This window comes from Kryptolebias marmoratus, linkage group LG4 (assembly GCF_001649575.2).
Source record: "Kryptolebias marmoratus isolate JLee-2015 linkage group LG4, ASM164957v2, whole genome shotgun sequence".
Taxonomy (NCBI): domain Eukaryota; kingdom Metazoa; phylum Chordata; class Actinopteri; order Cyprinodontiformes; family Rivulidae; genus Kryptolebias; species Kryptolebias marmoratus.
The window spans coordinates 11,306,147-11,329,604 of record NC_051433.1 but is presented as its reverse complement, the minus strand read 5'-3'; the positions used below and the strand labels follow the sequence as shown (position 1 = coordinate 11,329,604).

Genomic DNA, 23,458 nt, shown 5'->3' with positions numbered 1-23,458 from the left:
GTTTGAACACTGATAATGAGCCAAAAAATAAGGACATAGAGACAACCTATTTAACTAATAAAGTATTTTTTAAAATCAGTTTATTACTGCTGTTTTTGTAGTTGGTGACAGTTATGGCAAAATGGAATTGTCTTAAGATTTTATTTGATTCCTGCTTATCATTTTAAGACGCCACACTTGCTGTTTTTGTGACCCACAGCGGGGTTCCCAGCCCCAACTTTAGGAAGTACAGCATGACATGAAAGGGACAACACTGATTTGTTTCTTGCCTGATAGTGAGGCAGCATTTACCTCTGCTCTCCTCACGGTTTATTTGTACTCTTTAACATTTGGGCTGTAAACGTCAAACATTTGAGTTGCATGCGTGAAAGCTCTGTGCTCTTCTGTAGACACAAAGTTCGTTTTGTGTATGAAGTTTAGTTAAGCTGAGCAACGAGAAAAAAGAAAAAAAAAGAAAAATAATATTTACCTGTATAGATTAAGGCACAGCACTTGATCTTGCTGAATAGTAAGCCTGCTTCAATGTATCTACAGTGTTTAAAATGCTTATTAATGCTTTATAATGTCTTTACAAACGCTTGAATAACACATTCATAAAGCATTAATAAAACCTTTAAATCTGTGGACATCTTTATATAGGACAGCTATTGGAAAATAAAAAGTTTAGAAAAAAAAACCTTTATAAAAAGGTACTTTTAATTGTAAAGTGGTACAGAAAAATACATTTGTTTTTGTCATTTTGCATGTTTAAAGTTGCACTTTCCAGTGTTTTAATTGTTTTCATGTAATTCAGGGACTGTCTTGAAAGTGCATGTATTGATATTTTCAACAATGAAATTGAAATTCACAATCCAAAGCTCCCCGAAGTGGACCAAAATAAAAACCTACCTATCTTCTCCTTAAATATCTCTGTTTCAGCTCATCTTTTCTAACTGATTCTATCTATCTATCTATTATCCTTTTCTTTCCCTTGTTCGTATTCTGCTTAAACCGTTTCTGTTTACATGAAGTGAAAAACTGAGATGAGAATGCTGGGACCACGGTGAGCACACATTGCAGGGGGGCGGCTAATGCTCGAACCTCTCATGGAGTCATGTCAGGTGAGCATTCCTGGCATGAGATCAGAATATAAAGCTTTAGGTTACGAAGATGAAGCAGTTTTTTTTTTTTCTTTGGTTGCAGTGCAGTTGCATGATGAAACTCAAAAACCCTCAGAGTAAATGTCCAGAGAAAGCACAATATTACACAATGCAAGAGCACCAAGCGAGTGGTGTTTAACTGATTAAAACTATATGCTTTTTCTCAGGTTATCGTAAGTTGCACAAAATAAATCAACAAAGAAAACATTTGCATCTTTCTGCAGCAACGTCGAATAAAATTTTAGTCAGCTTTCCCAGAACGTTAGGCAAACGTTACTGAAAACTGGTAGTCATATATGAATCTGATTAGTCATCTTTTATAAGTATTACTCATTGAAAGTGAAGAGAATAACTGTCAATCTTTCACTTCCAGACGGTGAAAAAGTGAAATTTTGTTGTAAAAAAAAAAAATCAACACGAAAAAGACAGTGGGGAATAAAGGTAGAGAGGCGGGGGAGGGTATTCAGGGGAGAGACTTTCTGAGTGTGTGTGTGTGCATATGAGTGAGTTCAGTGGCCCTCTGCAGGCTGAGATTCGGTTGGACTCTGATCTTGAGGTTTATTTAAGCTGAATTCCGTGGGCTCATCAGGACCGGGTTACAAAAATCCTCCTATAGAACAAGAAAGAATGTGCAGCGCATACAGTTCTGCATAAGGCACAAAGGCATGTCTTTAGAGGTGGGGGCAGGCATCAAAAGACAGGCAGAGGAGGGATTTCTTTTAGAGGCTGGGGGCAAAGAATGTATTTCGGAGCTCCATTCAATGCCAAGGCGAAGCAGGGGAGGCGCTCAGTTTTGTGGTAATGGGCGCGTTTACGGGGGATGTTCGAATCTTTAAAACCGCTGTAAACTTCTGCTGCTTCTCTGTCGCTGGAGGTCAATCGGCTGCTGTTGTTCTCCCCCGAACCAGAGGGGCTGTAATTCATTTCATCCTCGTTTTAAAACACTTTTAGTCGTTAATCAGCGGGCAGGGCAAATTCTTACTGAGAGCAATGATGTTTAGCAGCAGGTTAAAAAACTTTCTTTTTTCTTTTAAAGCTGTAGTTGTAAGCAGAAGAAAATAATTTATTTTAAAAAATGTAGTAAATAATCAATGAAAACACAGTAATGGCTGTATTCATACAGAAAATGTCACCTAAAACTGCTGACATGTATTGTTTTTATATTGAAATTTCCCCAAGTTACATCTAAATTATAAAATGCATAAAAAGTTAAAATTTCAACGTTCAGTTATTAACTAAAACTAGATGTCAGGAAACTTATGATCAATTTCAACATGAATTTAAAGTCTCTTTGTATTAAAAAACAAACATTTTTTAAAAAAACAACTTAATTTCACAGAAATGTTTTCGTCTTTTCCTGTGATTTTTACTTCTATTTTCTCATATCTTCATAATTCAAGAAAAATCTGAATATTTACTGCTTTTTTTAAACTTTAAAATGCACATTGAAAATACTTGAAACAAATTACTACTTCACATAAATGAAGTATCCATTCTAATAACCACTTAGATTTTTTTCAGAATAAATCTCCAACACTAACTGCAAATAAAGATTATTTTAAAGCAAAAATAAGGACAAAAAAAACATTGTGATATGTGCATTTTTTACACAAATAAAGTAAAGATTTGTCTCATTATGACATAGTAATATTGTAGAGGTTTAACTTGTACTAAACTGGAATTATACACCTTGAAATGTAGCTTTAATGGTTTTAAAAGTTAAACTCTGGTCTGATGGATTTGATCAGGCCTGTGTTGCCTCTAAGCCATTTCCATGACCTTCTTGATCCAGTCGACGTACACGGAGACGCGGATGAAAATGTTGGGTTGCCCCGGGTGTCCGCAGCGCCTCATGGGGATGATCACGCCCTCGAGCACCCAGCAGTCCCCGTTCCGACACGCCAGAGGGCCACCGTAGTCCCTCTGCAGACACACAGCAACAACACTCGGCGCTCATTATTTGTCTTTGTTATGACTGCCTGTCACTGCCGAGGTTGGAAACATCTTGCAGTCACATCTCACCCAGTTCACTTACATTGTCCATATGGTGAAAGTGGTTGATTTATAGGAACTTATAAATACCTCTGTGTTCTTTGCGTAAAGGGATTTAAATCACCAGAAGGATTTTTTCCCCCCCTTTCTGTTTGAGACAATAATTTATAACACTTCACGTGTGTGTGATTTTTTGTCATTAATATAAGAGTTTCACATTTTGTTCACATTTGACGGAGAGTTCCTGTTCAACAGGAAGCTGCAGCTCTCAGATGGTCAGTTTAGCTCTTCTTAATACAAACAGTGCAAAAAAAAAAAAAGATCATCGATCAACAGAATGGCTTTATTTATAAAACTCACAACCTCATTACTTCATGTGACGCTAAATGAGCTGTTTGTTTTCATTATTTTTAGAATAAAGCAAACAGCTACTTCACTATTTTTTTTATCTTTCTCCTAAACTTAAAGAATCAGCTGCTGGCTTTTGATTAAAGCTTTGCAATAAAATTTGTATTAATCTTCTGTTGATTAAGCTTTTCTGTATACCTGAGTAAACATTAAAAGAATAGTTCAGATCTTTTAAAGTGAGGGTCTGTAAAATATTATAAACAATTAATATCTTTCCTGCTGCAGATAGGTATTTAAATACCCCCAATCTGGAGACATAGGGTATAATTCTGACTGAAATGACTAGCAAATGGCTAGTTTGAGTGGAGTCAAGACTAAAGTAAATGGCTGCTGTCTTAAAACAGCTCCAATCTCAAAAATGTAAAAAGCAGTTCATGTAAATTCTATTTTTAAACCTTCACATTGCCATCGTTTTTTGCATTAAGCAATTATTTTTTCAGAAATATTCCTGCCAGAAGTGCCCAAGACTGCACTGGACGAGCTACAGCTAGCCGCTACTGCTATTTACTCTTGCAAATAACCACATAATCCAGTGTAAACAAAGCTCTGGTAAGCCTGCCATCATTTCCCCGTTGTCAGTGTCCTGCACCTCACAGTGATCTTCTTCAACCCTCTCAACAAAATTCTGATCAGTGGCCACAGAATTACTTCTTAACACAGTTCCATGTCGAAGTGACCCACTCTGCCCTGTATGCGTACTCGATTACACCACCTGGTCACACTACTTGATATGGTGTAGGGTCCCTCTACCAATCAGAGTGTCAGAAAACCAGCAGGTGACACTGGTTACAAAAGGTTTATAAAATAGTGTTTGCCTGAACCGCTGTCAAACCTTTGAGATTGGAGCAATCTCTTTTCTTCTTGGCCGCGCTCTGACTAACCATTAACTTATCAATCTGGTCAGAATAAAACTCTGGTCAGTTCAGGGAGCTATTTACAACAGGTAAGATATTAACTGTTTATGACCTTTCCACAGAATCCTGCTTTAGAAAATCTGAATGATCCCTGTAAGGTTTTGGGAATTGCACATAAAATAGTTAATGGATCCTTTACAACCAAATGGCTTTAAGTTGAATGCACATCATGTAAAACCTTCCAAACTCTCCACATTTTTTTCCCCACAGCCACCTACCTCACAGGCTCCTACTCCACCTTGGAAGGAGTTTGTGCACATCTCGTTTGCACGAACGCGACCCCTGAAGTATTTGTTGCATTCCTTGTTGCTAATAACAGGCACTTGTGCCACGTTGAGGACGGTCTCATCTCCAGTCCCTTGAAAGACAGTGACAAGGAGGTGATGGCAAGTAATGCGCTTAGGAACTCAAAGAAACGGAAAAAGGACGGCAGACAGATGTTGACTGATTGTGGAAATCGCAACGCCATCTGTTGCTAAACAGTCTGAATAACTCCCTCATTTGCACGCAACATTACTTCAAGGGCAGAAACAAGATGCCTGCTTTGAATAAGTAATTGATTTTCATTTATCTTTTAGCGTATTGTAGCCGCAAGAAATGCAGCGCCTCCTTTCCAAAGGGTCGCACGCACCTTTTGTTTCACCCCATCCTGCAATTTCACATTCAGTCGACTCGGGCACTATGTAGCGCTCGGGAGGGAGACAGATCTGGGAGACGCGCTCATTGAACACGGCGGCCCTGGAGACAGAAAGAAAACAGAAAATCAGATGTAAAGTGTATGTTGTGTGTGTGTGTGCAGGTGGCTTTTTACAGCACTCACGTTTCCAGTTGCAGCATGACCAGGTGAGACTCGGATGGGCCACACACAATCTTGGTGAGAGGGATGGTTTGCACGCCGGGCTCGCCTTCTTGTGGGTCACGAAAAAGTGTTCCCATCATGGCAGTGTACCCGGGCAGGTCCACGTAGCTGTAAAGACAAGGAAAACTCGAAGACATTAATGTTTGTCACGGGGATACTGTGTTGGCAACACACTAAAAACGGAAAGCTTGAGTCTTTGGTTTAAAATTCAAAAGCCGACTTTAGAGATACTGCTCAGACATGTTACTAAATTACGTCCTGATTGCAATCAAATAGTGCCAAATACAAATGTGAATGACCTCAATGTGTATTTAAAATGTCTTCACTTTTTTTTCCTCTTTATGTTTGGTAGTCTGAACTCAGTCCATCCTGATCCTAGGTGGAGACCTAGGATTTATGGCTTTGTATGTCTGCCTACAGAGCAGGTAAATTACATCTGATCACAAAAAGGTTTTGGGGTATTCATTTAAATGGGCAGTCAGAGCTGACCACTTGCAATCGGATCCTCCAAAATGGTTATAAAGTGCAAGGTGTGAACAGGGAGTTAGTCCGTTGCCAACATAAATATAAGAAAACTGATATCATTCTCGTGTCTATACAGTAAAAATGAAGCAACAAGCAGACAGATCACAAAAAAAGGACTTAAAACAGACTGCTGTCTCCAAGCTAGAAATACCCACTTATCAGCATCTCTAAACATGCAAAAAATCAAAAGTTTAAGTTGCAATAAAGATATATAAACTCCTAGAAACAAGACTTTAACATTAGATACTGTCCTTACAGAGATGCAAAATGCTCACAAAGAGACAGAACTGTTAGAGAAATGTTTTAGAAAATAAAATAATAATAAAATATTATATATATTTATAAAAATAAAAAAAAACTCGTCTTTTATTAAACACTTTTTCCTCATATTTGTTAGGAAATGTCAAAAGGTAAGAAAAACACTTCGTAAGGACTAGGAATAAAACAACCTTAATGCATGAAAAGTCTGATTAATCTTCACTAGGCTGTGATTTGAAGGAGTGAAACTTCAGAAATGCGGTTACTCAAGTTCTTCACAGAGAGGATTTAAATAAAGATATAGGTTATATATAATAAGATACACAATGAGCGCTGAACAGTCATCTTAAATACGATAAATTGATTTTATGTAGTTAATTGGAATTGTAACAGTTTAATACAGTACAGTTCATTCTTACAGAAGTCAAGAATGATCATATCTGCTGTTATTTTAAATTAGTTTAGTTAAATTTACAGCCGTAAAAAAATAAAGGTTACAGCTGTGGTTTGTAGAAAAATTAGAAGACTTCCTATAACCAGGTAAGTGTGGATTTTCTGGAGGTTGACCTGTTGTTTTCTGTGAAATGCTGATGAAGTTTCACCTTCGGACAAAACTCGCCTCAAACAGTGACACCAGCAGATGGCAGTGGCACTTCTGCTCACGTCCTTGCCGTTACCAAATTACAGGTGGTAGTTTAGTGATTTAGGATTTAAATCAAACTCACTGGTTCTAAGAGTATTCAGCGTCGTCTGCATGATTTGTTTTAAGCAGTAACAAAGAAGTGAGTGGTCGACTTTGCATCAGAATTTTAACCATGATTTTATTATCTCCTGCCACCAAAGGCAAAGGCTGTAATGTTTTTGCCCGTGTCTGTGCATTGGGTGTTCGTTTATCTGTTGTGTTAGCAAAATATCTTTTGAACCAATGGGCAAAATTGAATAAAACTTGCAAAAAGTAATAATTGGATGTATACATTTCCAGCCTACTAAGGTTTGGAGTCAAATTGATTCAAGATGGCTGCCTCAGACTCTAAAACATACAAAAACAGCTAACTCAGTTTTACAGCTATTGAGCTAAAATTTGATGTGGTGGTGGCTGAGAGTTGTCCTCAAAAGTATTTGTGCAAAACATTATTCTCAAGGTTTGATCGAAACATCGCTTCTTAACATAATATGATCTGAGTCCTAAACTGTGGCATGAAAGGCGGCAGGCAATATTTTATTTATTTATGTATTAAACTTCATTTAACCAGGCAAATCCCACTGAGATCTCAGATCTTTTTTCAAGGGAGGCCTGGGCCTGAAGGCAGCCTTTTAGATATGCATTCCTTCAAGAAACGTCAGGCCTTCAATCTGACGTGTTATAAGCCGTGATGTTGTGCGAAAACTTTGGTTAATTTCCCGAGCAGCTGTTTAACTGAATTACCAGGAGGAGAAGCACTGCTTGGTGCTGATCACCCATCGGGAATTCACCAGAGACCCTCCACAGAAGTGGTTTCCTTTCCTGCGCACAACGAGGTCAGGGGTTATTCACAGTGCAACACGGGTTATTTTGACGGTCCATCACCAAACGCCATCAGCTGCCAGCCCGACCTGTCTCTGAGGCTCACGGTCCACGGCGAGTTCCCGGGAATTCCGTTTATGATGCGCAGCCAGACTGGGACGCGGCTGTCCCTCTTTCCGCACTCGCTGAACTCCACCTTCTCTGTGTTTGCAGAAAGGGCGACATGTCAGCGCTAAAAGCCAAGTCTGGAGACGTGTGGACGTTCGTGCTGTTCATTTTACAGACTGACCTACTGTTTCTGTCAGGGGCAAGTTCTCTCCAGCTGTTTGAAAGCAACAACAGGTTTGTCAGAACACAGGACCTCTGAATGAACTCTTACTTCTGTGAAAGTGGATACGTTTGACACAGAAAAAGCAGAAATATTTACCACACTTTTTGATGGCACAGTAGTCAAACTCAGTTTTGGGGTCAGTGGTGTAGCACCAGGGTCCGTGCTGGTCCCCGTCTGGGTTGCGACAATAATTCTCAGTCAGATTGGCCTCAGGATGTGTCCTCGGGTTTATCCTCCAAGAAAAATAATTAAATAAAAATTATACAGTGTATATATATATATATATATATATATATATATATATATATATATATATATACACACACACACACATGAGATACATATTTGATACACACACATGAGATACATATTTCTGAACGGTTTTATGACGGTTTCCTTTGAAGGACCCTGTTTGTTTCAAAAACATCAGGTTTCGTAAAGATTAAAAGCTGGCAGTACTTGGTCTGGTGAGGCGTGTTGACGTTCCACTTTTGGCAGGTGACACCTTTACGAGTTTTGCGGACTACACCTTTGTAGTTTTTTCCATTTTCCTGGTAGCAGTCTGAAAATGTAGAAGTGATCTTAAATTAGTATGGTTAATAAATGCAGCTGCCATTCAAAGAGAGGAAAAGTGTGTTAACTGTATTTCAACTAACCCTGTCCTGAACTTCCAATGCAGAAAATACACAACGATCAAGAACAGGTGACTGAGGTAAGCTGTTAAGGTAAAATGTTAAAACTGGAAAATAAAAAAAGGACCTAGGATTCCTTGAAGGACTGAATATTTTCCTTCATGTCAGAATTTTAAACTCAAACCATTTGATGCTGAGAAGAGATGGAGTTTAACTGTTTTAGTCGGACCTTGTAGATGATGTTGTGCTCAAGCTCATGTGATATTGTGAGATCTAACCAGATGTGTTTGTGCTCAAAGTATGTGTTGAGGGTTACTCTCAGCTACTACCACGTCAAACTTTAGCTCAGCATCTTTAGAGACAGCTGAGTTAGAGCCATTTATCTGCTCTATAAGTGCGATTAGCTGTGGCAGCCATCTTGAACTGGGTTGACTCCAAATGCCAATGTGTTGCAGGTGTGCATCAAATCATTAATTTCTGAAAGTTTCACTAAATCTGTGCAGTGGTTCATGAGATATTTTGGCTAAAGCTGCAGACAGATGAACATACAGTCAGAGACACGGGCAAAAACATGATCGCCTTTTGTCTGTACTTCCTGATATTGTTATTCATGCATTTTTAAAAAAAAATAATGTTAACAGTGGGCTCCAAACTGATTAAAACAAATCTCACCCTCAGCTTCTATGTCATCTGCGCAGCGTTTGATCTGCAAGCAGAGAGCAGTTCTCATCCCCGGCACCGAAGTGAAACACCACGGAGCCTCTGATCCATCCGGGTTACGGCAGTAGTTCTCCTCTAAACCCCTGGATGTGACGACGTGCAACTCAGAGTGAGAACAACGCTGCGAACGACACTGAAATAATCTGTTTGGATGGCTCTGAGATAAGGAGATCGCTCCCAACTTGAGGCTAACTTCACTGAATGAAAGGTTGCTAATCAGTGATGGCGTGAGGAATGATCTCCACGTCACACGTAAGATTGATATTCACTTCACATCCATATGCCGTTGCTGATCATCTATCATCTGCTGTCAAGAGCCAGTGGAGAATGAAAATTCAACACTTTGACATTTTAATTTATGTGGACGCAGAGGTTTTTCAAACAAAGACTGATAAAAAGTAAAAGTACTCACTTGCACTCGTATGTGTTTGGGTAGAAGGGATGCTGATGAGGAGACTGGTCGTCCCACCACTGGCAGGGGATTCCTGACGTCGTCTCGTTAACTTTCCCGCGATAGTCCTCCCCACGACCACGGAAACAGTTCGTGGTGAAGCTGGAGCGCTGCCGCTTCTCCACCTGGACTTCAGCTAGAGAAAAAAGCAGCAAGTTGAACAGCCACGGCAAAAGAGCTGAAATAATTAATAAATCATAAATATGTTATTAGTCCCCTTAGAATTAGATGAGAAAAAAAAGAATAAATTAAGCAACAGTGGTAGAATAAAAGATGTAATGATGCCAAAAAAAGAGAAAAAAGACTGGTAAGGAAAACGTGATGTCACATTAATAAAACAACAAGTGTTGCTCATAATATCTCACGTAGTTGCAAAGTAACAGTGAGAATATAAAAGATTATAAAATAGCAAAACAAGGAATTGAGTAAAAACTGAAATAAGATAAAACCAGAATTAAAAGGATAGAAAAAAAAAACTATATAAGGGTTCAATCATGTTTCATTGATGATCTCACCACAAGATGGCAGTATTTTATAACCTTTTTGTTGCTCTAATAAACTTTGATCTGATTGGAAAAACCAAAGTGATGAAATTTAGGAAAGTACTGCCATCCATCCATCCATTCTCATTTCCTTAAATATTAAATGCAGAATTACTAATTTTAAAATAGTAATCAAATTGTGTTATTTTTTCATCTGGCTCACATTAATCAGGCCACACAGTGTATTTGTAAAATAAAGAGAAGTGTTTTACTGTAAAATTTTCCAGAAAACTAAATTCAAACAGAACCAAGCTGCATGAAGCGAAGCAGGCTAAAGGGATTTGTTTTAATTAACCTTCACCGAACCTAAAACCCCACAGAGAAAAGTCAAAGCCTAAATCTGTAAAAGACAAACAAACAAATGTTTGTATACTTTAGCGGCACTCATTCTTAAATCAGACAGAATGACTGGTGCCAGGTCTCAAATGTCTCACGTTCTGGGAGGGAATGTGTGGAAACACTCAATAGGTGAGATTTCAAGATTTAATTACAGCGACTTAATGAGACGAACCAATTCCACCGTGTCTCTGAGAACTGCAGGAATCAGTTTATTTCACTTCTTTTTTTTTTTCCACCTTTGTTCCACCAGAGGAAGGAAATGACAAAACATAAACAAGCAAAAAGTCCCAAACGCATACATTTGTGTTGTGCTGGAACTAATTAATAGAAAATCACTCAATATTTTCCCAAAGAATTCATTGTTTCGACCAAAAAGACGTGATGTCTCCAAGTTTTCTGTTCCGTCTTTTCACTGACCATAAGCCCGGAGGTTTTCAGCTTTAGTGGCAACGAAAAAAAAAAAAAATTGAAAGTTTGGACTGTTTTGTTTGGACAAATAGAAGTGTGTTTTGTTCTTACTGCATTTGCTGATGTCACAGCTCTCTCGCTCCATCTCAGGATCTGTCGTGTAACACCAGGGTACGGGAGAGGCGTCGGGGTTACGGCAGTAGTTATCATCTAAACTCTTATCAGGATACCTAAAAAAAACGACTTTGGTCATTTTTTTTAAATGTTCACGATGAAAAAAAATGAACTTAAACAGTTTGGACTCGACAGCAGAATGATCCGGTCAGTTTGGTGAATCGGGGCACAGCAGAGATAACGCAACAACGAATGAGCGTGTACTTCTCAGGTTGGTAGATGTGTTGGTGAGGCTGCTGCTGGTCCCATCTCTGACACTCTCTGCCGCTCACAGTGTGATCCACCTGGCCTCTGTAGTCCTCTCCATTACACGTGATACACACGTCTGCAGCCAAACAACACAAAGTGCACCAAGGTCGATGCGAGCAGCCAAAGAAAACAACACAATTAATGAAAATCTTCCTTTGGCGAAGCACTGCAATTTCCAAGGAGGTTTCCTCAAAAGAAACTGTCACCGTGATGCTAATTATGAAGGGAGTAAAGTCGTTTTTAAATTGGTAAATATCAGCATCTAATTGTAAGTGCGCAGCAGGTGGCAGGGCAGACGGACCGTGGGTTGAGTCGCAAACAAATCAGAAAGAAAAATTATGTTTCCAATTAAAAGTTTTTGATCTGTCTGCATCTGTGTATGTCTACTGCCAAGGCCTTTAAAACTATATAAGAAAACTACACATATATAAGTATCAATCCACAGCTTTACAGTTCCATCCTATAAAAGAACAAAAACTCCAGTTTATGATAAACACTATGTGTGTTTCTTAACTTCCATAAAAGACAGGAACATTTCACAATCCTGGGAATAAAGTGCTTTCTGTCATATCGGTTTTTTGTAATTTAATACCATCTTTGCACTGAGGGATGTTGCAGCTCTCGTAGCGTCGCTCGTGGTCGACGGTGTAGCACCACGGACCGATCCGATCCCCGTCCGGGTTCCTGCAGTAGTTCAGCTCTAAACCGTTCGTCGCTGACGGAGTCCACCTGAGACAAACCAGGAGGTTTTAGATTAGTGGACAAACTGTCCACATATTTGGACGCAGGGGTCCTAGGAGGTTAAAGCTGAATAACCCTGTTCTCAAGAAAGCTGGCACGTGTTGCATAATGCAGACAAAAACAGAAAACAATGATTTGCAACTTCTTTGAACCAGTCATTTAATTAGAAATATATATTTTTAATAAGAAAAAAAAATTCCAACAGGGAAAAATTATGTTTAATTTTTTTTAACACATGCTCATTTCTTATTATATGAATGAACATATGGACAGGGTTGTGTTTAATGTTAAATTACATCATGTCTTTTTCAAAAAACATATTTGGAAAAATAATACACCAAATGTTATTGAAAGGCTGTTGAATGACATAAGGAAAGCTATTATTAGAGATAAACAAACTGAGCTACAGGCAGGCCAAGCCATTGTAAGAAATACATGACACAGGCTGGTAATTTAAATATAAACTGTGGAAAAGTTTTGAGACAACCTTAGTTTCTTTATTTGCTTCCAAGGAGCAAAACTTTCCTTTAATTTAAAAACAAAGGGGTCTTGGGCATCACTTTCTGGGGCTTTCTGAAAGCATTTTCAAAGTTTTCTTTCTTTTTTGTAGTTCAATTTTAGCTGCAACATGAAATATCTTGGCGAGGCAAGGCGAGCCGTGTGTCTAAAGAAATTTGACAAAACTGTCAAGTTGAGGACAAAATCTAACCTTCTAGTTAGGCAGTTTAGATGAAGTCTGGTTAAAGAGAGTTTTAAAGGTCAAAATGTCTCCTTGAGAAAAAAAAAAAGAGATTCAGGCTCTACAAAAAATAAGTCATTGGTGTCTCACCTGTGATCGTGAGGAAACTTAGACCACCACTGTTGGCAGATGAGTCCACTTTTTGTGGTGAAGACTTTGCCCCGGTAATCTTCCCCTTTACCCACAATGCACTGCCTTACATACACTGGGAAAAAAGGAACAAAATCAAGCGCTGCACAGCTGATGCACCGACATGAGCTCACGAGTCTCACCTTTCTTCTCGTAAAGGTCACAGTTGACGTTTCTCTTCACTTCTGCGTTGTTTCCGTCGGCCACCCAGGGCAGGTGCTTACAGGTGACATTCGAACGAGTCTCATAGTTAAAAGCTCTGCAGTTCAAGGAGGAATTTTACAGTGACACCAAGTTACAGAAAGATATACTTTGTCACAGCAAATAAAACCTTCCACTCTGCTGTAAACAAACAGCTCCTTCCTGAATAGTCTTCTAAAGTTAATGCGAACACAATAAATATGTTAGAGCCCCTTCTGTGAAAAAATGTAAGCATGGAAATTAAAACCTATGTTACATTCATGTCAGCGTAGATTTAAATCTCATGCATTCCAAGAAAACCTGGCAACATCTACCGGAAGGGTAATTCTGGAGCTAAATTTCCTATTTCACATCTTAAAGTTCACCTGCTTGAAACCTAAAAGTGGTCAGGTGTCATTTCTTGCCATTTAAATGCGGCACGGGCTAAATTAGCATCTTAAGTGATCACATTAGGCAGAGAACACCGTGCATGGCTGTGATTTCCAGACTCAGGGCAGTAATTAAGACGTTTGAGGTGACAGGGAGAGTTAAAACCAGCCATGGAAGAGGGCTGCGTGTGCCTCCGAGCAGAGAGGGGGGCGGTTTGATCTTCAAACGAGACCTGCATGAAGGACAAGATGCTGTCTGCTCCTCACAGACAAGCACTGTGGCCATCCGTAGTGTGTGAGTGGGAAAAAACAAAGCAGCGTTACAGAACCTATGCTGAGATTTTAAAAAAAGAAAAGATGCTGCAGAACACTTCTGTTTACAGTGAGCTCATGGGCTGCAAGGAGGAGGAGTTCATGGGTAAAAGTCACAGATGGAGAGATGTGGCCTGTGCTTTCCTAGGGATTGCTGTGTTGTTCGGTCGTATACCTGCAGTCCAGCGACTGGGAGCAGCGGGTGGCGCAGTCCTCCAGGCTCAAACTGGGCAACATCTGCACTCGAGCCGAGTTCCAGGGGGTCGGGACCAGCTCTCTGCCCTCAGAGCGCTGGAAGTCATTCAGGGGACACCGGTGGCCTGTTCGCGTGTGACAGAACCACTCGTTTAATGCTCACAAGCTGAACGAGGGGATCATTCCTCTGCCTCTTCAGTTCTGGGTCTAAATAGAGCACAGATCAGCGGTACCACCTGGAACATTTGGGCACGAGCCACGTAACCTTTGGACCAGGACTCTGCTGCTGTTTTGTGACAGAAGAGGACCAAAAGGGGCTTCGAATAGCGGCGTAGTTATTCAAACAGAGTCTTGTGCTTTTGTTAGGTAATAAAACAGAATTTTACTCTAAACAAATTGAAAATGTATGTCTCCTTTTATTATTTGAATCAAAATATCAAAAGTGACAGCCGCTTTCTTTGTAATTAAACCGGTTTATCTGCCTCTTAGTCAAATAAAACCAACATATTTTCAAGTAAATTTAAATCACGTACAAATAAAATAAGTGTCTTACCTGTGACCAGCGCGGCAGCCAGAAGAATAAAGTGCAGAATCAGTTTCATTGTTTGTCCCCGGTGGAAGGAAAGCTTCTTGTAAAACAGCTGACTGAAGTTTGAGCTTGAGGTTTCTCTGCTCTGATGGATTTCTTCTACGAGGGGGGGTTTAGATGGTAAATGTCTGACATCAAACTTAGGCACAAAACTTCAGCAGGATGTTAGAAGTCCTCAGTGAAAGTCAGACAAGACGAGATTCAGAGTAAACCATGGCCACCCACACGTGAACACTGAGCTCCTGTCCAAACAGTGGTCTCAATCAGTTCCCCCAAACAGCCAATCAATGCACTGATTAATCATTAATCAGGGAGACAGGAGACACACCAGCGCGTGTGTGTCTGCAGGTCAGACGCAGTTCTCTCAGCAGACGCTAGACGTCAGTAGGGAAATTTCCAGACTGTTTTTTGGGTCTTTTTTTTTTCTTTTTTCCGGGAGTTAAAGTGAAACTTCAGCAGCTTCACGGATCTTCTTCACTTTCGCTGAACAGCAGCCTTCAGGTAAGGAGCAGGAGCAGGAACCCTCCCCCCATCGGCGGCCATCGCGTTTTGGGGTTGAAGTGTGCAGAATGTGCAGTGTGTGTCAGTCAGGATGTTGATCTGTCACAAATAAAATGATCTGGACTTCGATCAGACTCAAAAGTGGACGGCAGGCCGAGGGAGGGTGGACTTTTTTTTTTTGTTGTTGTTGTTTTTAAGAGGAGACAACTAACAGAAACGCTGTGCAAAGAAAAAGTGCGACTAATGCAGGCCTTATCTGAGCCTGCAGCGGCTGCAGCGGCTTCTTGTTGCTGATTGGATCCCTCTAGCTTTCTTCAAGGAATGCGTATCGCCCGCCACCATAACAAATGGAGGTGTGGTTTCAGTCAAACCTTGAAAAAAAAAAAATGTCGTGTCGCTCGGGGGACGTGTTGGCAACGACTCTCAGTTACTGCCGCGACAAATTCGAGCTCGGTGTCTCTAAAAACCTACTGAGTTAGAGCGATTTCAGTGTGATGGCAGTCGGTTGGGGCGGCCATCTTGACCTGGATTGACTCCAGAAGGTAATCAGTTGCAGATCTGCAACCGATGATTGCTTTCGGAAAGTTTCATTGAAATCCGTCCAGTCGTTCATGAGATATTTTGCTAACAGACAAACCCCCAAACACACACACACAATTGTAATTTGTCTTAAACAACAAAGAAAAGAAGAATGTAGGAAATTGTCTTGAAACTACAGAATGGTTGTAATTTCCAAAATTATTAAGCTGCTTTTGAAAGTTTTACAAACAGATTGAACTGTTCTTATGTTTACTTTCTTCTTCTTCTTCTTCTTCTTCTTCTTCTTCTTATACATCTGCGGCTTCTCTGTAGGATGTCAGCCGTTAAGATGACCGAGGGGAGCGTGCAGGTGGCGGTCTGCAAAGAGCCACTTTTCTACAGACAAGGCGAGCCTGCCACGGGAGACGCCAAGATGTCGGTTCTTCTTCTGCACGGCATCCGTTTCTCATCAGAGAACTGGCTCAGCATCGGCACTCTGGAGACTCTGGCCAGAGCCGGCTGCCGTGCGGTCGCCATCGACCTGCCAGGTGCGTCCGCCGCGAGCAAACGTTTCCGCCTCCCACACGGGTCTGCACGAGCGCAGAGATGAAACCTGCAGCAGGCGGACTCATCCAGACACCCTAAAAAAAAGTCCTTGTAAAATTAGGTTTTCAAATACGACTTAATGGGAAAGTCCAAGTCATCAGTGTGATCGTACTCACGTTTGTGCTTGCAGGATGTGTTTTCCTGTATAAAGAGTGTTTCAATAAACGTAACAAAGTGCATTACTTATCAAAAGTAAAAGCAAAACCAAGGAGGAACAAAGGAGCTTTTATAGGAGTCAGTTTTAGGTGTCAAAAAATGCTGAATCACCGAGTCCCAGCATAAAACTGGAAAACAAGTTTCAGTGTCAGATAGCATATCTGTCTTAAAGGCAGTCATAAAACTAATCATAAAAGGAATGCATGTCTCCCGCCACCTTTCGTGCTGGAGTTTTAAACTCAGATCATTTCATGTTGAGAAGTCAAACCTCAGAAATAACGTTATGCAAGAACTCCCGCTCAGAGTCTGTGTTGGGGATCAGTCTCCGCTACTACCTCGCTTAACATCAGCTCAATATCTGTTAAAAATGAGTTACTGAGTTATTGTCATTTTTGTGTTGAGTAAAGCTTGATTAGCTTTTATGTTGAAATAGATTGAGAACTCTAAAAGTTAATCAGTTATAGATGTACATCCAGTGCACATCCCAACCAAATATTACCTCATTTTTTGTGAAATTGACTGAATTCTATCAAATCTTCTGTTGTTTTCAGTTGGCTGTGGTGGCCATCCAAAAGTTTTTTATTTGTAGCTGTACACCGAATAATTTCTTTGTGAAAGTGCCATTGAAATTTGGTCCTCTGTTTCGTGAGCTATTTTGCTAACAAACACAAAATAATTAGTTGAAATTCAAATTTTCTTCATCGAAACGAATCAGGAAACCAGACAGCCTGGTTATGGTTTTGAGGCAAGGATGATAAATCTGCAAAAGCAACTGTCAAAAAACCAGAAATTAAAACATGAGGAGTTCTGGAGGTTTTTATACCTTTAAATCACCATGATGATGAATGATTTTTGACCCTAGATTCATTTAAGAGGAGAACCTGGTCTTGCTTTTTAACAACTTTCCTCCCAAACTTCCATAAATCTGCTACAGGACTCGGTCGGTCCAAGTCTGCCCAGGCGCCGGCAGCGGTGGGAGAACTGGCCCCCGCAGGCTTTCTGAAGGAGGTGTGTGAGCAGCTGAGCTTGACTCCGGCGGTGGTGATCAGCCCGTCCCTCAGCGGGATGTATTCCCTCCCTTTCCTGATGCAGCATCCGTCTCTGATACGAGGATACATCCCTGTTGCTCCCATCTGCACCGAGAAGTTCACCGCAGAGCAGTACCAGAGTGTAAAGGTGTGGGTGAAGATTTGCTCCTCTTCCTCTGCAAACTTTTGTCTCTTGGCGCATGCACGCTCTTCCTCTCCTCTTTCAAGAGGAACTTCAGCAGTTGTGAATCTAATTTCTGCAGCCTCTGATGATGACAGGATAATTGGAGGATGCAGCCAAATTATATTTTTAACCACAACATCCTTGTGGGGCATCTGCAAAAATCGTTTTAGCAATTGGCTGGGATTTTTAAAAGACAATTTCTGAAACATTTTATCCAGAAAGAGAAATCACTGGAATGGTTAATCTGATTTTTTTTTTTTTATCTTTACGGATTCCTAGGTTCCAGCGCTGATCGTTTACGGCGACCAGGACGCTCAGCTCGGGGAGGTGTCGCTCCGTAACCTGAGCAATCTCTCCAATCACAAAGTGGTGGTGATGAAGGGAGCGGGTCACCCCTGTTACCTGGACGACCCGGACACCTGGCACAAAGCTCTCACAGACTTCCTGGGGTTGCTGTGAAAGGGTGGAGAGATCCCTAACTAGGAGGATGCTATAACAGATGAGGAATTAAAGAAAATTTGTGGAATTTAAGCCACAAAGTCCTCCTGCACATGATGATTCTGACAGTTTAGTGATGCAGACGAATCAGATCGGATTTACCAATCACAGCAGAGGGTTTACAGATGTTGGGGGATATTTGCTTATTCGCAAAGAGTTGCCTGAAACGACCGTTTTGTTGATTCATCAGCTAGCAGCTTGTGTGGGAACAAAAAAGACCATTTTTGTAACAACCTTTGTATTAGCAAACTTCACAGTTTTACATAACCAGAGCACAGCCCTGTAATTACTGCCACCTTGTGGTTAATTTTAGTCACTGCAGGAAGCTTTTAACTCCCCACACAATCTCACCTGCAGGTCTGTTTAGATTACTGAGCTAAAGCTACATCAGTTTAAGTCTTAAAAACCTGTTCATCGGCATCCCTGAAGATCCTAAACGAACATCCTGAGTTTCATCTGTTTAATCCACACAACACCTGAGTCTCCGTTGCCTGGCAACTGGAAGCCAGTGGAAAGAGACAAGATACTTAAAAACTAAAGTGTGAAAGAATGCATAAAACTAAATGTCTCATAATCAAACTTTCTCACATTAAACCCCAAGGAAATGACTGTAAAACACCCTTAAAGGTTTGAAGTATATGTCCCGGAATATCAAATCTGTTTTTATGATTAAAGTGGGTTCTACTTTATATTAATTTTATTAATTTATTGTTTTAAATGGTTGAATTGTTGATGCACATTATTTTATAACTCACAGCTAAACACAATAAGTACTCAAACATCAGAGGTGTTTTAGATATTTGTTCCAACCTAAATCATCCGCTGGGGTTGGAGTTGATGTACGCGTTTTGATTGTTGAGTTTTCTAAAGTCCACTTTCTGTCTTCACTGTAAATCGACCACGAGCTCGTGAATAAAACACACCACACACCAGTGAAGTGAAGTGAAAAATATGAACATTATTTAATAACTGATTCTCTGTAATAAACAATTTGAAAATATTTTACAAGGAGTCACAGACACAATATTTTACAAATTTTGCCCTCTTCTTTTTTTTTTTTTTTCTTTTAGCTTCATCTGTACAAAAGAATGGAGCAACATGGACTAGCGCCCAAAAAAAAAGGAAAGAAAAAAAAAAAAAAGGAGGAGCTAAATCTTCCACGCAAACAAACATTCACACCCACACAGAAATTAAACCAAAAAAAGTAAATAAATAAAAGTAAAAATACATTTCTCAGACTTATCAACAGTGCTGTATTCCTAGATATATATATTTTTTTACTTCAGTTTGAGTTTGACGGGTTTATTTTTTTCTCTAAACGTTGCAGTTTTTTTTAAACTTTTTTTCTTTTTTTTTTTCCAACACACTTGTCAAACATGGTCACATAGCACCAGACTACAGACTACAGAATCACACGTCTTTCCCACAGAGACGCACCAACACAGAGGCAGCGAGGGGCGGGAGAGGAAGGGGGGCCGCCGCTTCGTTAAAACCCTCCTTCTGTTTATTTTAAGACGACCCCTCCCTCTCATCCCCAAGCTAGTCCAAATTTTTATTTTTTCCCTTTGTTTTTTTTTTTTTTTGAAATCTTTTATTTTTGGCAAAAAAAGTAAATCTGTCAAAGCAGAGAGTGTACGATTCGCCCGTGAGTTTTAACAGGCTCGTGCTGCTCTGTGGAGACCCACTCCCTGAGCTTGCCTCTAAAATCCCACCTGTTCACAGAAAAAAAAAATAATAAAAAAACACCTGGGGAGTGATGCCCCTCGCCTTACTTCCGCTCGGTGTTTGAAATCTCCCAGCTGGGCAGAAATAAGTGTCATTACATGTTTGATTACAGGTGTATGCGTGCATAAGGTCTTGCTGCAGGTGCACAAATTAGCTTTATATATTTTTAAGTGAAAAACCGTACAGATCGGGGAGGGGAAAAGAGAGGAAGTCGCAGGGAGTTACATTTCCACAGGCACATGTAGCGTTCATTTACAGACAGTGGAAATAAAGAAATACGGACGTTATAAAATAATGACGATATAATGGCACAGGACGGAGACAAACAAATGCTCGAGAAGTCAAACTGCATCCAGCATCGACAGACGCTGCAATGAGCCAAATTGGAAATCCTAAATTTAACAGTCTCTCTTTTTTAGCGTTTCGTTTCCTCAGGCGTACCGAGACCTGAGCTGCAGTTCCTGTTGCCAGCACGATTTGTCACATCGACGACTGTACAGAGTGTGTAGTTAAGGTTCAAATTGTTTCGCGCGAGTCATTCCCACCTGAGCTGTACAGTGAGTTTTGAGTGGGTGTGCACATCAAAGGTCAGAGGCTTTTAAAAACGGGAGAAAACTCCCACCCGCTCTCCAAGCATTTAATCAAACAGGCATCAATCAATACTGGGCTCGGAAAGGGGGGGAGGGGAGAATAAAAAAAAAAAATCTGGAGCTCACTGTACTTTCACTGCATAACACCAAGAAAAGCCAGAAAAAGGGGGTGCTTCAGGGTCTGTTTGAGGTGAAAAATAAGGGGAGGGGGTACATGTGGGGGTATCAGAGCTCCGCATCGAGTAACACTAAGGCATTTAAAGAGGCTTTGAGAACTATTTGAACAGAAAACACTGACACATTCTTTCACCTTTTCTCCTCTAGCAACACGTAAGCAGACTGATATATAGGCGGGTCTTTTTGTTTTTAAGTCGCATCCCTTTTTCTCCACCACAACAACAACAACACTACAAAAAAAAACCCAAACAAACAAACAAACAGAACACTCTATGGCCTGTTAGGTTGCTGTATATTGATAGTGTATCGTAGCTCTATACATGGTTTTGNACACATTCTTTCACCTTTTCTCCTCTAGCAACACGTAAGCAGACTGATATATAGGCGGGTCTTTTTGTTTTTAAGTCGCATCCCTTTTTCTCCACCACAAAAAAAAAAAAAAAAAAAAAAAAAACCCAAACAAACAAACAAACAGAACACTCTATGGCCTGTTAGGTTGCTGTATATTGATAGTGTATCGTAGCTCTATACATGGTTTTGGTAAAGGAACGGTATAGTAGCTCCATATGATGGCAGACAGGAGGCTCTGGAGGAGAACAGCGACAACAGCCGAGAGGGGAAAGTACATTGAACTGAGAGCCGATTAATGCGGTGGCTCCGTGTAAAGCTATTTTAGTCTCCTGTAGCATTCAAAGCCTCGAAACGTGGCTGCTTTATAAAGGTACTATACAGTAGCTCTACTCTCACACAGCCGATGTGTACTAAAACAAAGTGCGTCAAGGCACTATGAAACAGGGTGGCTCCTAAAAATGGGAGTCTAAAATCAAACTTTCCACATTGCAAAGAATAAATGACAAACCGTGACCGATTACGAGCAGACAACTACTGTACGTGATCACCATATTTAGTGCCCCCCCCCCCTCTTATTGTAGCTGTAGCTGAAAATGTTGATAAGCCCCTATCCCCCAGCAGCGGATGGTTTTTGGAGTTTAAACAGCATCAGTCAAAAGGTAAGACAATCCCTCCCACCCCACCCCAAGAAAAAAAGAAAAAAGAACAGAAACAGGAACGTGTTTGGCCCCTCCCAAAGAAAGCAAACACCTCCCCTGGAACCGCAGTGAGGCGATGTGTGCAACACAACTCAAGCACATAGACGACAGCTGTGGTCACGAACATCGGTGAAGAAGCCTTGTGAGGATTGGCAGAAGTGAGTTTTTCCATCAGAGTTTTTTTTTTTTCCTTTTAAATGTTTTTTTTTTTTTTCTTTTTTTAAACATCAGTCTAAACTCGAGGTCAGAATGGTCGATCATAAAAGAGAAAACTACACGACATCAACAATGTTCCTGCAGCAACCGAACGCTGATTCAGATTTTACAGCCAGAAAACACCGGCGTTTGAGAGTAAATATGAGGAAAAACACTTCAAGAAATATGATCACCATCATGTAATTACAATAATCCCCAGTGGACCTCTTTTAAAAGCATTAATCTGTAATTAGGAGCTGCACAAAATGAGTCAGAATTCAGCTGCTGAGAGTCTCCTCTTCCTCTCATGGTTTTATCCTAAATCTAAAGCCACTTCCTCTTTGTGTTTTGGCTATAAAAATAACACCACGTGAAGGTATATCTCATTTTGGCAAGTAGATATAGCGCACAAATTGTCTTTTTTTTTTTTTTTAAGTTAACACTTAACTCATCAAATTAAAACCTAAATACACTGTATGTTTGGAATACTCATCACTTCAGCAGTTAATACTTATCCGTTTGTATACTTGACAGTTTTTTTTTTTTTTTTCATTTTTTTCGTCTTCTATGGTGCTAGAACTGGCTGAATGATCCACAACCGTATACGAGAGGCAAATGGTGAGAGACTGAGATGAAGGACGGAGAGGAGAAGGAGAAGAAGTCCCGCCGTCGGAGGAGGTAGAGGCGGACAGGCAACCTCAGATCTCCAGTTTATGTGAGGCGGGAGAAACCTGTCCTAATCCCCCTCCCTTATCTGGGTGGTGGTGGACTTGCGGGTGGCCATGAAAGGAGGGGTTGTTTTCTCTTTTCTGAGTTGCCTCTGATGATCCAAAAGGGGGCGGGTGGGGCGTCTGGCTCAGAAACATCCTGAGCTTGGTAGTCCGGTACTCAGGGCTTCCAGCTTGCTGTGATGGGAAGTCCCACTATTACATATGACTGACCCAACGGGGGTGTAAGAGACTGTGGACGTGGGGTGGTGGTGGGGGGTTTCGGGACGGGCTAAAAGGAGGATAATTGTGGGAGAGTGGAGTTAATGTAATAGTGAGTGAACGTGGGGACTGACAGATGGATAAAGCAGAAGCAGCTGAATGAGCAGTAAAGCGTAGAAAGGCGGACGGAAGGAGTGACCTCTCCCACAGTCCGATGTGTTCTCCTGCAAAAAGAACAAAAATGGGGTAACTACATATCTTCTATACAAATATATATATAAATAAAAAACTTACTTACACCCTGAAGCATGTTTGTTCATTAGCAGAATAATTTGTTCTAGATTAGCTGGCCTAATCATCTAAAATTACCTTTCCCTGCCCTTACAGGTTTGTGACTTTTATCAAAAGGTATGTAATGAACATTACACCAATAAGACGATACAATAACCATATTTTCACTGACATTTTCTAAAAGTGCTCAGGGCTGTAATAACTAAGCGAGACAGTGGGAGTATTTACTGTAAGTCAGGCGCAGATGCGTCTTTCTGCACAACAGAAAGGTTAGGAGCTTTTTCTGTTTTT

At 40.5% G+C, this 23,458-nt stretch overlaps 3 protein-coding genes and 1 long non-coding RNA gene across 9 annotated transcripts in view; 1 reads left to right on the top strand and 3 right to left on the bottom strand.

Annotated features, from left to right (window-relative positions):
• Positions 1–2,181: 2,181 nt before the first annotated feature.
• mst1 (macrophage stimulating 1) lies at positions 2,182–14,954 on the bottom strand. Its single transcript, XM_017408061.3, has 18 exons — positions 14,684–14,954; positions 14,111–14,255; positions 13,198–13,313; positions 13,016–13,130; positions 12,038–12,174; positions 11,401–11,521; positions 11,134–11,252; positions 9,695–9,869; positions 9,235–9,365; positions 8,390–8,492; positions 8,027–8,163; positions 7,889–7,921; positions 7,689–7,800; positions 7,522–7,599; positions 5,274–5,420; positions 5,085–5,191; positions 4,672–4,811; positions 2,182–3,062 (listed from the first exon to the last, which is right to left on the bottom strand). Exons 1-18 carry the CDS (start codon positions 14,730–14,732, stop codon positions 2,901–2,903), a joined length of 2,127 nt encoding a protein of 708 aa, XP_017263550.1. The 5' UTR covers positions 14,733–14,954; the 3' UTR covers positions 2,182–2,900.
• Positions 14,955–15,090: 136 nt separating this feature from the next.
• Positions 15,091–18,900, top strand: abhd14b (abhydrolase domain containing 14B). The gene is made up of 4 exons (XM_017408116.3): positions 15,091–15,220; positions 16,073–16,287; positions 17,436–17,677; positions 17,993–18,900. The coding sequence occupies exons 2-4, from the start codon at positions 16,074–16,076 to the stop codon at positions 18,170–18,172; spliced, it is 636 nt and encodes a 211-aa protein (XP_017263605.1). The 5' UTR covers positions 15,091–15,220; position 16,073; the 3' UTR covers positions 18,173–18,900.
• On the bottom strand, positions 18,447–21,131 carry LOC119616950. Its single transcript, XR_005233056.1, has 2 exons — positions 21,048–21,131; positions 18,447–20,836 (listed from the first exon to the last, which is right to left on the bottom strand). It is a non-coding gene; the product is annotated as an uncharacterized LOC119616950 (long non-coding RNA).
• A 798-nt stretch (positions 21,132–21,929) lies between these two features.
• Positions 21,930–23,458, bottom strand: part of cacna2d2a (calcium channel, voltage-dependent, alpha 2/delta subunit 2a) — a 146,844-nt gene continuing 145,315 nt past the window's right edge. For all 6 annotated transcript variants that reach the window (XM_017408346.3, XM_017408348.3, XM_017408347.3 and 3 more), the window contains one exon: positions 21,930–23,100. In XM_017408346.3, the coding sequence (XP_017263835.1) occupies positions 22,978–23,100 (123 nt within the window). In that variant the 3' untranslated portion in view covers positions 21,930–22,977. The remainder of the gene's footprint in view (positions 23,101–23,458) is intronic.

What these genes read in the sequence shown, in the direction of transcription:
- abhd14b (XM_017408116.3), top strand. Translation starts at nt 16,074, where the DNA reads ATGTCAGCCGTTAAGATGACCGAGGGGAGCGTGCAGGTGGCGGTCTGC. An exon ending in GGTCGCCATCGACCTGCCAG is followed by an intron (nt 16,288 to 17,435) that starts GTGCGTCCGCCG and finishes AATCTGCTACAG; the next exon opens with GACTCGGTCGGTCCAAGTCT. An exon ending in AGCAGTACCAGAGTGTAAAG is followed by an intron (nt 17,678 to 17,992) that starts GTGTGGGTGAAG and finishes ACGGATTCCTAG; the next exon opens with GTTCCAGCGCTGATCGTTTA.
- mst1 (XM_017408061.3), bottom strand. Translation starts at nt 14,732, where the DNA reads ATGAAACTGATTCTGCACTTTATTCTTCTGGCTGCCGCGCTGGTCACA. An exon ending in AGATGACATAGAAGCTGAGG is followed by an intron (nt 8,493 to 9,234) that starts GTGAGATTTGTT and finishes CTACATTTTCAG; the next exon opens with ACTGCTACCAGGAAAATGGA. An exon ending in AGGATGGGGTGAAACAAAAG is followed by an intron (nt 4,812 to 5,084) that starts GTGCGTGCGACC and finishes CTGTCTTTCAAG; the next exon opens with GGACTGGAGATGAGACCGTC.